This window comes from Tachyglossus aculeatus, chromosome 17, assembly GCF_015852505.1.
Source record: "Tachyglossus aculeatus isolate mTacAcu1 chromosome 17, mTacAcu1.pri, whole genome shotgun sequence".
Classification (NCBI taxonomy): domain Eukaryota; kingdom Metazoa; phylum Chordata; class Mammalia; order Monotremata; family Tachyglossidae; genus Tachyglossus; species Tachyglossus aculeatus.
In genome coordinates, this window is record NC_052082.1 from 12,412,969 (window position 1) to 12,428,066 (window position 15,098).

Here is a 15,098-nt window from a genome sequence, read left to right on the forward strand (position 1 = left end):
CGCTCCCTCCTCAATGCCCTGCGGCTCGCTAGCAGCTCCAACAAAAAGTTTCACAGTGAAAAGGTTAAAGTTTTCAGCTAAACCCAGTTTTCTTGGCATCTTTAAACTTCACTAGCCTTGCTGTTCCAACCAGTAAGCTCGCTTTACTAACATTAGCTCTAAAAATTTGTGCACTGAAATGTAGAATTCTTCACTCATCTTTTTTACTCAATGTGCTCAATATATAGCCCTAAAATGTTTTAAAGATATTAGGGCTGAAATACACTGAAATGACTTTAAACACACACACACTTTGCTATTTTTTAAACATACAGCAAATGGTTCCCCAAAACTGTGCCTTAATTTGAGGTGATCTAAACAGGAACCAATTTTCCCAGAGTTATGCTATAAATCCTGGGACTGGTTCCAGAACCACAGTCAAGTAGCCCATTTTTTACCACAATTACCCCAAATTTTGCCTCCAACCAATTATGGATTAGTAATAGAGCTACAATCATGTATTTATAGCTTGTTGTGGGCAGGGAATGAGTCTACCAACTATTTCATAATGTACTCTCTCTCAATAGAGTGCACTGCACACAATGAAGTGCTCAATAAATACAACTGGTTGATGGCATAAAAGGCCCACGACAGGGGAGCCATCTTTTCCTTCATAAGGTTTCTTGCCAGTCATGTGATACTGCAAGATGAAAACAGCAAATGCCCAATCTCTAGGTTGCAATCATTCTTTTACTTACCATAATGGTTATTTCTCTTTTGCAGATGTTGAGGTCTGGCACGTTATTAACATACATTCGCTTCAATGCGCATCGAATTCCACCATTTGTCCGCACCAGGAACACAGTGGAAAATCCACCTGGAAAAGCAAATCGATGGACTCAAAAGAAATTCACCTTGATGCCCTATGCGCTATGTTTCTTATCTGCAAAGAGTTCATATCTAAAAGCCTCGCTCCTCACCCACTACACCCCTCCCAACTCTTCATTTCACTCTTTTTCAGCCAACAATAATAATAATAATGGCATTTGTTAAGCGCTTACCATGTGCAAATCACTGTTTATCAATCAATCGTATTTACTGAGCACTTACTGTGTGCAGAGCACTGTACTAAGCGCTTATCACTGTTCTATGCACTGGGGAGGATACAAGGTGACCAGGTTGTCCCACGTGGGGCTCACAGTCTTAATCCCCATTTTACAGATGAGGTAACTGAGGCCCAGAGAAGTCAAGTGACTTGCTCAAAGTCACACAGCTGACAATTGGCAGAGCCAATGAACCCATGACCTCTGACTCCCAAGCCCGAGCTCTTTCCATTGAGGCACGCTGCTTCTCTAACAATAACACTTAATTAGGGTACTTGTTAAGTGCTTATTTGTCGAGCGCTGAGCCCTGTTCTAAGCGCTGGGGTAGATGCAAGTTAATCAGGATGGACACAGTCCCTTGTCCCACGTGGGGCTCACAGTCCAAGTAGGAGGAAGTAGGATTTAATCCCCATTTTCCAGATAAGGTAAGAGTCCCACAGAAGTTCAGTGACTTGCCCAAGGTCACACAGCGCTGAGGGTAGATACAGGCTAATCAGGTTGAATACAGTCCATGTCCCACATCATCATCATCATCAATCGTATTTATTGAGCGCTTACTGTGTGCAGAGCACTGTACTAAGCGCTTGGGAAGTACAAATTGGCAACATATAGAGACAGTCCCTGCCCAACAGTGGGCTCACAGTCTAAAAGGGGGAGACATGGGACTCACAGTCTTCATCCCCATCTTACAGATGAGGTAACTGAGGAGCAGAGAAGTTAAGTGACTTGCCCAAGGTCACAAAGCAGCCAGGTGGAGGAGCCGGAATTTGAACCCAGGTCCTTCTGACTCCCAATCCCTGTTCCATCCACTGGGCCACAATGCTTCTCAACGACTGATCGACTCATCTGACATAACCACAATTTAAAACAGCATCTGTGCTTCAGCAAACAAATTGAGCACAAGAACCTAAATCAGGAAAAGCTGTTCACGAAACTAGCTATTTAAAGGGCCAACAAAAGATCACCGATGGAAATGAATCTAGTCTGTTCTTTGAAAAATGATAAATCACTGTTTCTTAGGCAAGGGATTTGGGATTTTTGAGGTAACTTTGATCCTGGATAATAAAAATCAAAGAATCCAAATGATGATTAATAGAGGGCAATTTCCTCATCTGGTGTGCTAAGAGATTCCTGCTGCACGGCTCTACAAACAGAAAGGAAGATGTGCATCATCAAATCGCAGAATAATCTGAATAGTCTGTTTGAGTCATGTGAATTAGCTTAGGCCAGAAGACTGAAGGTAGTTAGGCTGGGCCTGAAATAAATGGTAAATTTCACTAGAAAACACAATTCCGCAACACTTGGGACAGCGATAAAATGCATACAGGGTCACACGTACGTAAGTAATAATAATGTAAGAGCCTTGAATAACTGTTTCATTACATGAAAAAGGTTAAGAAAATAAGTCAGTGAAAAGAACTTAAATGTCATAAGAACCAAGCTAGGGCGCTGAGAAGTGTTGAAAGAGGTAGGTGAACTTTGCAGGTTGGAAAAATAATGGGGCATATAGGTTTTAGTCTAACTGTAATATTGAAATGCCCAGCATGCTCCCTGCAGGCACTGATTAATCTAAGACCACAGGCAATGGCATCTTAGGTCGGACCCCATGATCCCCAAGTGGTACCAAGGGGGTGGAGTAGAAAATAGGAAAGACTTGCCTGTTGTATGACCTTGGGTAAGTCATTTAGCTTCTCTGTGCCTCGGTTACCTCACCTGCAAAATGGGGATTAAATCTTCCTACGTCCGACAGACTGTGCGCCCCGTGTGGGCCATGGACTGTGCCTACCCTGGTTACCGACCCCAGCGCTTAGTACAGTGCCTGGCACATAGCAAGCATTTATCAGGTAGCAGAAAATCCTAAACCAAACAGAGTAAAGGGTGGCATAGGGATGGCAGGTTTTATGCTTCGGCCTCGATTAAACAGTGGGGTTTACTGAGCACTGACTACGTGCAGAGCACTGTACTAACCTAGAGTTTGGGACAACAGAATTAGCAGACACGTTCCCTGCCCAGAATGAGCTAGTCTGGGCTCCAAGATTAGTCTTGATCACTGCTGCTCCTCCCCAGCCCCATCATCCCTGCGTTTTGAAGAAACACATCAAGCACCTTGCTGCTCTTCAGATATCAATTTCTTACACAACACTATAGCTTTAGTCCAAAGAAAAATCAGCCTAATAGGGATACAATTCCATTCTTTCATGATATGATCCGCAGGGAGCTGGGATCAAGGTTTGGCGTTCCTTTCTGCACACCTAAAGCCAAAGACATACTGAAAAAACTTTAGATAATTGGGCCAAAGGCAGGAAAATATAGTTGGACTCCAGAAGTTTTATGGTTCACATGCCCTATAGGATTTTAACCTTCTACCCACGGCAATCAATCATATTTATTGAGCGCTTATTGTGTTCAGAGCACTGTATAAAGCACTTGGTAGAGTACAATATAACGCATTCCCTGCCCACAAAGAGTTTCTTGTTAATCTGTGGTAAAGGACTTTAGCCTAGAGACAGAAATCCTATTTGACTTGTCAATTCTACTTCCGCCCCTACCAGATCTTTTTCCAAGAAGCAAAACGAGCTGGTTGGAGGTGTAATTTTTATTGGCTCTGCTCTTTCTTTCCTGGAGAAGAAGGGGCAGGTTAATGACTCATTAACTGCCCAAAGGGAATTCTAGCCCAAAGAGAAGGAAGCCAAGCAGAAGGAGGGTCTGGATAACCCACAAACCCCATCCTCAAACTAACTCCAATTGAGCAAGTTCAGATCGTCCTACCCATTTGGAGGAAGGGAAGGAAAGAAGAAGGGAGAGCATAAAGAGAGGTGAACCACTGATGTTAAAAAAAAAAAAAAACCCACCACACACATGAGTTTTCTACAGAGATTCGGGATACAAGCCTATGACTGAACATGCCTAAAATCCTTGTGAAAACTTGCCCGGAGAGTAAAGTTGTCATACGTAATCAAAGTGAAGAATTAACTTCCAAAAACAAGTGCGTAAGCAAAGATCTCAGAGGATGAAAAAGTAGGAGGGACAGTGACCTTGGTTCAAGAGTTTCAGGAGACTAGGCTGATTCTAACCCATTCCAGAAATGGAAGGAAATGAACCGGATCAAGGTCAGGATGAGTCAATCAGTCGTATTTATTGAGTGCTTACTGTGTGCAGAAAACTGAACTAAGCACTTGGGAGGGCATAATGTAACAGAATCGGTGAGCACATTCCCTGCCCACAGGGAACTTATGGTGTAGACATTAATATAAATAAATTACGGCTGTGTATAAAAGTGCTACGGGATTAATAAAGGGTGAAAATCCAAGTGCAAGGACGACAAGAAGGGAGTGGGAGTAGAGGCAGCAAGGGCTTGGGCCGGAAAGACCTCTAAGCGATGTGATTTTAATAAGGTTTTGAAGGTGGAGAGAGTGATCGCCTGTTGGATATAAAGGGAGCTGTAGACCAGAGGCAGGGCGAGGCTGAGGTTGGCATTAGATGTGTGAAGAATCTCTGCAGGAGGTAAAACTTCCTGTCTCCCTGGGCAACCCATGGACTAGAAAGGATCCAGCAGGAGGTGTGCCTTAAGCAGTATTATCCACCTCTGCAGAATTAAATTTCAAAGACCAAGGCGCCGTTTCAACATATGGATTACAGAAGGTCTCTGAATATCTTTTCACCTACAATAATCTTTACCACAACCTAAGACGGGTCTACTGTGGGGGAAAAACACTCCCAAGGTAGTCAATCGTATTTATTGAGCGCTTACTGAGTGCAGACTAATTTAACATATATATTTGGACTCCAGAAGTTTTATGAAGCATTTGGGAGAGTCAATCATATTTACTGCTTATGGTACGCAGAGCACTGTGCTAAGCACTTGGGAGAGTGCAATATAACAATAACCTTGAGGCAGCTTGACCTCAGAGTAACCTGAGGCATTTGGAAATGAACTTAAATCGACTAGAGACCGGGCGACTAGAAAACATTTTCCAAAAGCAGGACTCCGATCTCACTTTTCACACAACAGAGAAAACTATCGGCACGGCTCCCCGCAATGCACCTTACCTGACCAGTCCTGCACTTATAAAGGCGTTAGTTCAAATTGATTTCTGCTCCCCTGAATCCTATTCGGCTGGCTCCCGGCAAAAATTAGAATTAAATTTCAATCTGATTCACTGTATTGCTACGGTGGCTAAACTATAATATAAAGTCACCTGGCTGAAGAGAGAGCTTGAGAAAACAAGGAACTACCAGAGCCCGTAGGGAGTTACAGGCTGGATGGAATCACAGAATCCTGAAGCCGGCAGGGGCTTTGAGGGATCATCTGGGAAGACCCCTTAACTCCAGGCAGAAGCAGCATGGCACAGTGGCTAGAGCACAGGCCTGGGTGTCAGAAGGTCATGGATTCTAATCCCAGCTCTGCCACTTGTCTGTTGTGTGACCTTGGGCAAGTCCCTTCACCTCTCTGGGCCTCAGTTCCCTCATCTGTAAAATGGGGGTTAAGATTGAGAGTCCTATGTGGGACAGGGACTATGCCCGACAACATCTATCTACCCCAGCCCTTAGAACATGGCTCGGCACACAATAAGCACTTAATTTCTACCCTTACAGGATTATTTTTATTCTTCCTAGCAAGAGGAAGATTAAAACCACACATTGACTTTCCGAGCAGTTCAGGAACATGACCATCACCACCACAGTAATCAAAAAGACACTGTCAGCAGATTTGGATTTTCAAACACTGTCTATAAAGACAGACAATTTTTGGAAATCTAGACTGTTTGACGGTAAAGGCTATTTCTAATATGGGAACTGGCTTTAAAATCATCTCAATTACTCTTTCGGAAATGATTACGGGCTAGCTCTTTTTGCTCTCTAAAAGGAAGCAGCATGGTTTGGTGGATTGGTAGTCAGGAGACCCAGGTTCTAATTGCAGCTCTGCCTCCGATCTGCTGTGTGACCTTCGGCAAGTCACTCGCTTAAACTCCCGGAGCCTCAGTTTCCTAATTCATTCATCCAATCGCACTTATTGAGCGCTTACTGTGTGCAGAGCACTGTACTAAGTGCTTGGGAGGGTAAAATACAACAATAAACAGACACATTCCCTGCCCGAGCTTACAGTCTTAGAGGGATGAGCTTCCGTAAAATGGCAAGAAAATCCCTGCTCTCCCTGCTACTTGGGACTGAGTACCAGGTGTTTGACATCTTGCATGTACCCCACTTCTTATTCATTTAATCGTATTTATTGAGCACTTACTATGTGCAGAGCACTCTACTAAGCACTTGCACTGTACTAAGCACTTCTTATGGTCATTTTTAAGTGCTTACTATATGTTGTGCGCTGTTCTAAGTGCTGGGGTAGACATAAATTAATCAGGTTGGACAAAGTTCCCGTCCTACATGGGATTCACAGTCTAAATAGGAGGAAGAACAGGTACTTCATCCCCATTTTACAATTAAGGAAATGGAGGCACAGAGCAGTTACGTGACTCGCCCGAAGTCACACAGCAGGCAAGTGGCAGAACTGGGATTAAAACACTGGTCCTCTAACTCCCAAGCCTGTGCTTGGCTACTAGGCCACGCTGTTTCCTATTTAACACAGTAAGCAGAACGCCATCATCATTAACGTGAAGCAAACCCGCAGAAAACAGTTCCAGCCAGAAACCAACATTGTCACACTGCAGTTTTGTTTGCAGATAACCAGAGCAATAAAGCCTTCCCTTGGAGGCTCTCTTTCCCATGACATCCTATGCTTTGCTGGACCACTGCCAGGGAAAGGCTGAAACCCACAAATTTCAGTTTAACTCAAATACAATAACATTGTTTCCTTTAACTGCTGTCTGATTAACAACTCTTGATGGATTTAAAGTCTTTTTTCCTGTTCCACAAAAAGAATCACCTTGCATTGCACTATTAACTCTTCCCTAAAACTAAACTCATCTTTTTGTACAAAACTTACTTCTTCCCAACCTCCCCTTGTCTAAATTGCCCACATTCATACTTTGAAATTGAGGTGGACAGAGAAGGAGCAGGGCCCAGAAGAAAGATCACATGCCTTGTACTTCCCAAGCGCTTAGTACAGTGCTCTGCACACAGTAAGCGCTCAATAAATACGACTGAATGAATGAATGAACACCTGGAGTCGGACAACCTGGGTTCTAATCCCTGCCAAATGCTTGCTGTGTGACCTTGGGCAAGTAAATTTCTCCCGCACCTCAATTTCCTCAACTCTAAAAGGGGGTTACATACTTGTTCTTCCTCCTACTTAAGACAGTGAGCCCCATGTGGGATAGGGACAGTGTCCAGCCTGATTAACTTGTATCTACCCCAATGCTTAGAACAGTGCTTGACACATACTAAGCACTTAAATACCATAATCATAATCTGCTCTCCCACACTTGCTCCCCTGAGCCAATCTGTCACGAAGTACTTCCGATTCATCTTCCCAGATCGCTCTCCTTTTCCACCTCAACAGCATCAGCCTCAGAAATGGCAAATGACCTCCTTCCTATATGCCCTGCTTCCGCCTTCTTCCTGCTCCAGTCTGAGCTAACAAGGCAGCAAGAATAATCTTCCTTAATTGTGTGATCCGGCCGGATCGCTCCCCTTCTCAAGAGATTACATCACTGCTTCCACTCAGCAACACGCTCTAAGGTCTTGTTCGGGAGTTCTGCACCAGCCCAACGGGTCTGCTGTCCACTCCTGCCTCCCCTTCCCGCCATACCATTTTCCCTCATCATTCCCCATTCCCCCGGCTCTCTTATCACACTGCCTTCCTGCAAAATTCCATTAAAACCCCCACCTTGTCAGCCGACTCTTCCTAAATTTGCTTTTCATGGTCCCAGCCATCTCATCCCAACCTTCCGGTCATATTACAATGTGTATGTCTCCACAGATCTCTGGATACTCAAGGACCAATCCTACAAAAGTTACCAAGACCTACAGGCCTCCTGCTACCTGGGCCACTTAGAGAGGTGATGGAGACAAGGAAGATACTCAGGGTACCTGGTATCCGTTTCCAAGATTCTGGAATGGCTCCAGACAAAGGAACTTGTTAAGGGCTTACTATGTGCCAAGCACTCTTCTAAGCACTGGGGTAAATACAAGGTAACCACACTGTAAACAGTCCCTGTCCCACCTGGGGTTCACACTCAATCCCCATTTTACAGCTGAGATAACTGAGGCCCAGAGAGGTTAAGTGACTTGCCCAAGGTCACAAAGCCGACATATGGCAGAGCTGGGAGTAGAACCCAGGTCTTTCTAACTCCCAGGACTGGGCTCTATCCACTAAGCTACACTGCTTCCTGTGAGCCCACTGTTGGGTAGGGACTGTCTCTATATGTTGCCAATTTGTACTTCCCAAGCGCTTAGTACAGTGCTCTGCACACAGTAAGCACTCAATAAATACGACTGATGATGATGATGATCCAGATCATCGTTACTCTACATTGGGACCAGTACTATCCTGGAAATCACAGAGCTACAGCAAAACTTTCATTGTTCTAGGTACTTGGGCAGACGTATCAATTTGCCCTTTCCCTGTAGTCTTCTGATTCTTATATGTTTCTAAGTTCTCCCGCTCTAGTCTACGAGCTGGTTGTGGGGAAAGATTCAAGCAGCGTGGCTCAGTGGAAAGAGCACGGGCTTTGGAGTCAGAGGTCATGGGTTCAAATCCCAGCTCTGCTTTAAGCAAGTCACAACTTCTCTGTGCCTCCGTTACCTCATCCGTACAATGGGGATTAAGACTGGGAGCCCCCTGTGGGACAACCTGATCACCTTGTAACCTCCCCAGCTCTTCGAACAGTGCTTTGCACACAGTAAGCGCTTAATAAATGCCATTATCATTATTATTATTACCGACTCTACTGTATTGGATTTTCTCTCCCAAGCACTTAGTACAGAGCTCTGCGCGCAGGAAGCACTCAAATAAATATCACTTGTGGTTTTTTTGTGGGTTAGGCAGCCCTTTGTTAATTCCCCATGAATCCAGACTCACAATGAGGGTTTACCATTCATTCAAACGTATTTATTGAGTGCTTACGGTGAGCAAAGTACTGTTCTAAACACTTGGGAGAGTACAATATTATAATAATGACGGTATTCGTTAAGCGCTTACTACGTGCTAGGCACTATACTAAGGGCCGGGGGGAAAGAGTTACAAGCAAACTGGATGGGACACAGTCCCTGTCCCACGTGGGGCTTACAGCCTCAACCCCATTTCACAGATAGGTAACTGGGACACAGAGAAGAATGGCCCAAGGTCACCCAGCAGACAAGTGGTGGAGCTGGGATGAGAACCCATTACCTTCCAACTCCCAGGCCCAGCTCTGTTCACTGTACCATGTTGCTTCAATGAAGAGACGCGTTCCCTGCCAACAGCAAGCTTACAGTCCAGAGGACACTAGAATCTCCTTGCTAGCTAGCCTGAAGCCATCACAAAGAGTTAGATGCGCCCAAGAGTTAAAGGTCACAAGAGGGTGGCAGGGACAGAGGGCAAGCTCCCAAGGTAGCCTTTCTGAAAGAGTGGGAGCCAATACTGTGCTTGGCCACCACTCCTTAGTAATGGGAGGTCCAAAAGTAATTAGGCCTTAAGGCTTCTCTTTCCCTCTGGCCCCGCTTCTCCCCCTCCCACCTCTCACAATCAAATAAGCTCTGCTCACAAAAGGATGCAGGACCTTCCTTTCTCCACTTGCCAAAGGGCTGGGATTAAAGGCAACATAAAAGGTACGGCCTAAATATTCTGAATGGCACTTGGCATACGGTGAAAATAAAGGCACTTTAATTGGCTAGGTTCTAAGAAACCGCTAGGTTCAGAAAGCCGAAGGCTTGGCATTACTTCGGCAAAAGCGGTTTGCCTTTAGTTTTTTGGATCAGCTTCCTTTGTCTTTTTTTTTTAATTTCAGGGGCAGCAGAAAATGCTGGAATGCAGTGCCAGATCTGATTTTACAAAACCCGCAATTAATCAGTCGATGGCATTTATTGAGCATTTACTCTATGCAGAACATTTTCACTAAGCAAATGCTGATTTGGGTAGTAAAATCTACAAAGGGGCAAATTCTAGAAAAAATGGATTGGGACTTTAGTGTTCTGCATGCAGTAAACATTCAATAAATACCACTGACTGATAAAGAGGGACTAGGATATGCAGAGGGGAAAGAAGAAGGAGAATGAAGATTGCATCCAGCGCTTAAAACAGTGCTATGCACATAGTAAGCGCTTAATAAATGCCATCATTATTATACATGCCATCATTATTATTATTATTACTCTGGCTCTTACTCGCACATCCATTTAACCCAATATGAAACTCGTACCCTTCCACAGGAGTGGTGGGAGTGAGCCCTCCCACAGTTTTCAAATCTAATCACCCAGACTTGTTTATCCCCAACCTCTGAGGAGATCTAAATGTTACTCACTGGGGCCGGTATCTAAATGTTTCTCATCGGGGCCCAAAAAACCCAAAACTCTGTCGGCTGTTTGAAACCTGTCCCCTTGCTGTCTTCAGACTCCACTCCTAAAATACTTGCTCCCTTTTCACCTCCTCAAGACTGAAATGAAAAGTTGGCCTTTCTGGTTGAGTTTTACAATTTGAAATTTGAAAAGAAAAGGGGGCAGAGGGCAGATAACACTTCACTTTCGGGTGAAAACGGTGACCAGGTGGCCACCGAATTGATAACCTCAATACACTGCCCATTTTCTAAAGTATAACCACATGTGTTACTACTTTGGCATGGGTTCATTTTACACTAAAATATTTCAGTAACTCCTTCTGAGAAGGCAACATTCAGAATACAATCACTAGAATGAAAAGAAACCTATCCTTTTTCCGAATTTGTTGTTTTGAAACTTCAATTCTGAAGATCACTTTAACCAATTACGCAGAATTCGGGTATTTAAATCAAATCCTATGTTAAAACCTGAATAGAAGCAAGTTCATCTTTGCAGAAAGTTGAGGTCTTTTTCTATTCAAAAAACACTTCGTTTCCCATCTGAATATTTTTACTTCAGCTGTTTCCTGTGTGAAGTCTGGCAAATGATTTTAGGATTCAGGGCAATTGTGGCTTCCTGCACTTCAAGAAAGCTGCTTCTGCACAAATGCCATCTGACTAAATAGGACCAAAGATGATCAGGAAATGAAAATTTACTCCAACTGCAAAGCTGCACAACACTTTCCTTTAAGTTTAGAAATGAAGCCAATATCAACAGCTCTCATTTTAACTATTGTCTACCCATTTGCATCTCGTTAGCCATATTAAATAAAATGTGCCCAGGCACACACACCATACAACAGAATCGGAATGTGTGAGGAAAGGTTCAAATGAGAGTAGGGAATCACAACAGTGATAACTGAAAGTCTGTTCCAGTTAAGAAAATGGGCAAGATTAAGGCTGGGGGAAGCATGCAAAACAAAAAATTAGTACAAAGCACCAACCAACACACTAGTGGATTGAATAAATTTCTTTGGGCTTCCAGAGCTTCATCAGGAAAATTTGGCAAATGTGTCCTCCAAGACAGTTCATTTTAAAAAGCTCTGCTGAGAAATAACCAGCAACAAAGTAGTGAAAAACCCCTACACTCAAATGTCTGAGTCTGTACTTGGAAGGATAAGTATAACCTAAGGCCTTCCATGTTTTGTTTTGTTGTCTGTCTCCCCATTCTAGACTGAGCGCCTAAATAACCAGCAACAAAGTAGTGAAAAACCCCTACACTCAAATGTCTGAGTCTGTACTTGGAAGGATAAGTATAACCCTAGGTCTTCCATGTTTTGTTTTGTTTTGTTGTCTGTCTCCCCATTCTAGACTGAGCGCCTGTTATTGGGTAGGGACCGTCTCTGTTGCCAATTTGTACTTCCCAAGCGCTTAGTACAGTGCTCTGCACACAGTAAGCGCTCAATAAATACAATTGAATGAATGAATGAATGAATGACCCAAGCCCAAAAGGCATAAGCATCTTTGGGATCCAGTCCGCTCAAACCTCTAATTCGAAAGATTTTGTCCAAGCTTCCCCTTTAAATAGTCAAGCAACTTAACAAGTTGCTTGTAAAGAACATGTACAAGTTCTTGGTTTGGAACCTCATCAAGTGTTAAAGCCGAAACACACAATATAATTAAATATACAGAGTTCTGCAAAGAGTTCTTCCCATCCTCCATTCTATAAGCTTGTTGTGGGCGGGGAATGTGTCTGTTCCATTGTATTCTCCCAAGTGTTTAGGACAGTGCTCTACACACAGTAAAAACTCAACAAACACGGCTGACTGTCAGACTGCTCAGTTGGCAATGGACACAAAATGGCCAAGAAAAGCCCAGCAGACCCAAGGGGGCAAGTAATAATCCCGCCAGGCCTCTCTGCCTCATGAGTGTGCTCCATGAAGGCTGCATTTCAAAACAACCCCTAGTCCAACAGAGCTGCTGACACTTTGATACTTAACCAAGCAGTCAGTATAGCAAACTCGAGCGTGACAATGTAAACACTGTGCCTTCTGTAATTTCTCTGCAAACAAAAGCCTGCGGAGAAAAGTAGCAGCAGAAGCAGGATCTGTTACTTCAAGGCCTCATATAAGACCTTGGTTTAAGAAACGGATAAAAGGCTTAAGCAATCTGGGGGATGCCTGAAAGAAGGAGGAAAAAAAGAAGATTCTACAATGTTTCCAATGTGTTTGTCCTAATGTTACGGGGCAGACACTGGGCAACGGGACAAACTAGTCTTTATGCTGGGAAAACCGGTTTTTCCTACAGTGACAGTTGAAGCGTATTCCCCCATTCGTCAGATTATGAGGGAAAAGAAAAGCAGCAAAGAATTCTTGTCCCATCTCCTCTTACAACCACCAGATGTGGATAAATCTCTTTTCTGCTGACAGACAGCAAAACAAATGAATACATCTTCCTCCCAATTTCGATTCTTTGGGGAAGTTCCTGATATTGTCCTCTCCCAAGAGCCTAGGACAGTGTTCTGCACACAGAAAGCGCTCAATCAATACCACTGATCGATTCCTTGTTGGTATTCAGTTACAGCAAGGCCTAGTGAGTAGAACAGGGGCCTGGGAGTTAGAAGGACCTGGGTTCTAATACGGGCAGCGCCGCTTGTCTGCTGTGTGACCTTGGGCAAGTCGCTTCACTTCTCTGTGCCTCAGTTACCTTATCTGCAAAATGGGGATGAAGACTGTGAGCCCCACGTGGGACGGGGACTGTTCCAACCTGATTTGCGTGTATCCACTCCAGCGCTTAGTACAGTGCCTGGCACATAAGCTCATCCTCTAGACTGTAAACTCATTGTTGGCAGGGATTGTGTCTGTTTACTGCTGTACTGTACTCTCCCAAGCACTTAGTACAGTGCTCTGTAGACAGTAAGTGCTCAGTAATTACGACTGACATAGTAAGTGCTTAACAAATATCACAAAAGAATTAAAGTCCGGACCCATCTAAAGACTGCACCCCAACTGTGACTAAACCAAGCACACACTATATCCTGCGGACTATCTACAATGACATTTGCTTTATATATGGAAGGCAATAATAAAGTTATAAAGTGGGCTCTCATTCAGCGTGGCTCAGTGGAAAGAGCAAGGGCTTTGGAGTCAGAGCTCACGGGTTCAAATCCCAGCTCTGCCAATTGTCAGCTGTGAGACTCCGGGCAAGTCACTTAACTTCTCTGGGCCTCAGTTACCTCATCTGGAAAATGGGGATTAAGACTGTGAGCCCCCCGTGGGACAACCTGATCACCTTGTAACCTCCCCAGCGCTTAGAACAGTGTTTTGCACATAGTGCTTAATGCCATTATTATTACTATATTCACAATGAGTTTATACTATGGCTCAGGAGTGGGCAATTATTTTGGCAGAGGACACGTTCCCAATTTCTTACGGCTGTTCCAGACATTGCAGGGAAGAGGTGGGGAAGCACAGAGGCTGAAAGTAATGGAGAAAAGAGTAGAGGGAAGGGAAGGCTGCAGGGATTTTGGAGACAGGATCATGGTTGCCCTTCCACCTGTGGCACCGCCAACCGACTCAGCCTTCAGTGAAGGCACACAAGGGGTTGAGGAGAGGATTTATGGTTCGGAGCCTGGTTACAGGTCACTGTGGCCAAAAGTACAGCTGCGTACACCAAACGGCCATCTGGAGCCAATCCATTAAGAGGAGTAAGTGTGCATGACACGCCTTTGATGGTGAAGTTCATCTTTGGGGTGTGCGTGAGAGGGAGGGAGAAAGGGGAGGGGAGGGAGAGGGAGAGGGAGAGGGAGAGAGAGAGAGAGAGAGAGAGAGCAGGCACATGGAATTTGGGGAACTTGTTGGAGTTTTGGGGGTTTTTTAAGGGTATTTGTTAAGTGCCTACTATGTGCCAGTATCTACTGGGGTAGATAAAAGTTAATCAGGTTGGACACAGTCCCTGTCCCACATGGGGCTCACAGTCTTCATCCCCATTTCACAGGTGAAGGAATTGAGGCCTAGAAAATGAAGTGACTTGCCCAAGGTCACCCAGCAGACAAGTGGCAGAGCCGGAATTAGAACCCAGGTCCTTCTGATTCCCAGGCCCAGGCTCTAGCCACGAGGCCATGCTGCTTTTCTTTGTGACTGAAAAGCCCAACGCAGAGGACAAACAGCCCTGACCACACTGCATAACAGAATGTCCTTCGCTCACCTGTTTGACATTGGCCACGCATGGCACTCTTTTCACCTTTTCTTCCTCGTCTTGTCTCATCATGCTAAAACAGTTGCTACCTGAAAAGGGCCACTCTTTTAATCGATTCAACGTGATCTGTCCACGTGGCACGCTGGTCTACGTGTATGAGCGGATCCCAGGTTTCAGCTGAGACATGGCTTTGTCTGAGCCAGATCTGGTCCCTGGGATGTATTTTGCCCAACCCTGCTCAAGGGGCAAAATCCTTCCAGCTACCAAAAAACACAGCACTTGCAGAGCAATCAATTGCATTTGCTGAGTGCTTTCTATGCGTAGAGCACTGTACTAACACTTGGGAGAGTACAATACAACAGAATTGGCAGAAAAGTTCCCTGCCCATACACAGTTTATAGCTCAC

At 44.5% G+C, this 15,098-nt stretch overlaps 1 protein-coding gene across 1 annotated transcript in view; it reads right to left on the bottom strand.

Moving 5' to 3' along the window:
• BMP2K (BMP2 inducible kinase) overlaps positions 1-15,098 on the bottom strand; it is a 116,584-nt gene that overhangs the window by 78,566 nt on the left and 22,920 nt on the right. Inside the window, 1 exon segment of the mRNA XM_038758913.1 lies at positions 738-856. Within this exon segment, the coding sequence (XP_038614841.1) occupies positions 738-856 (119 nt within the window).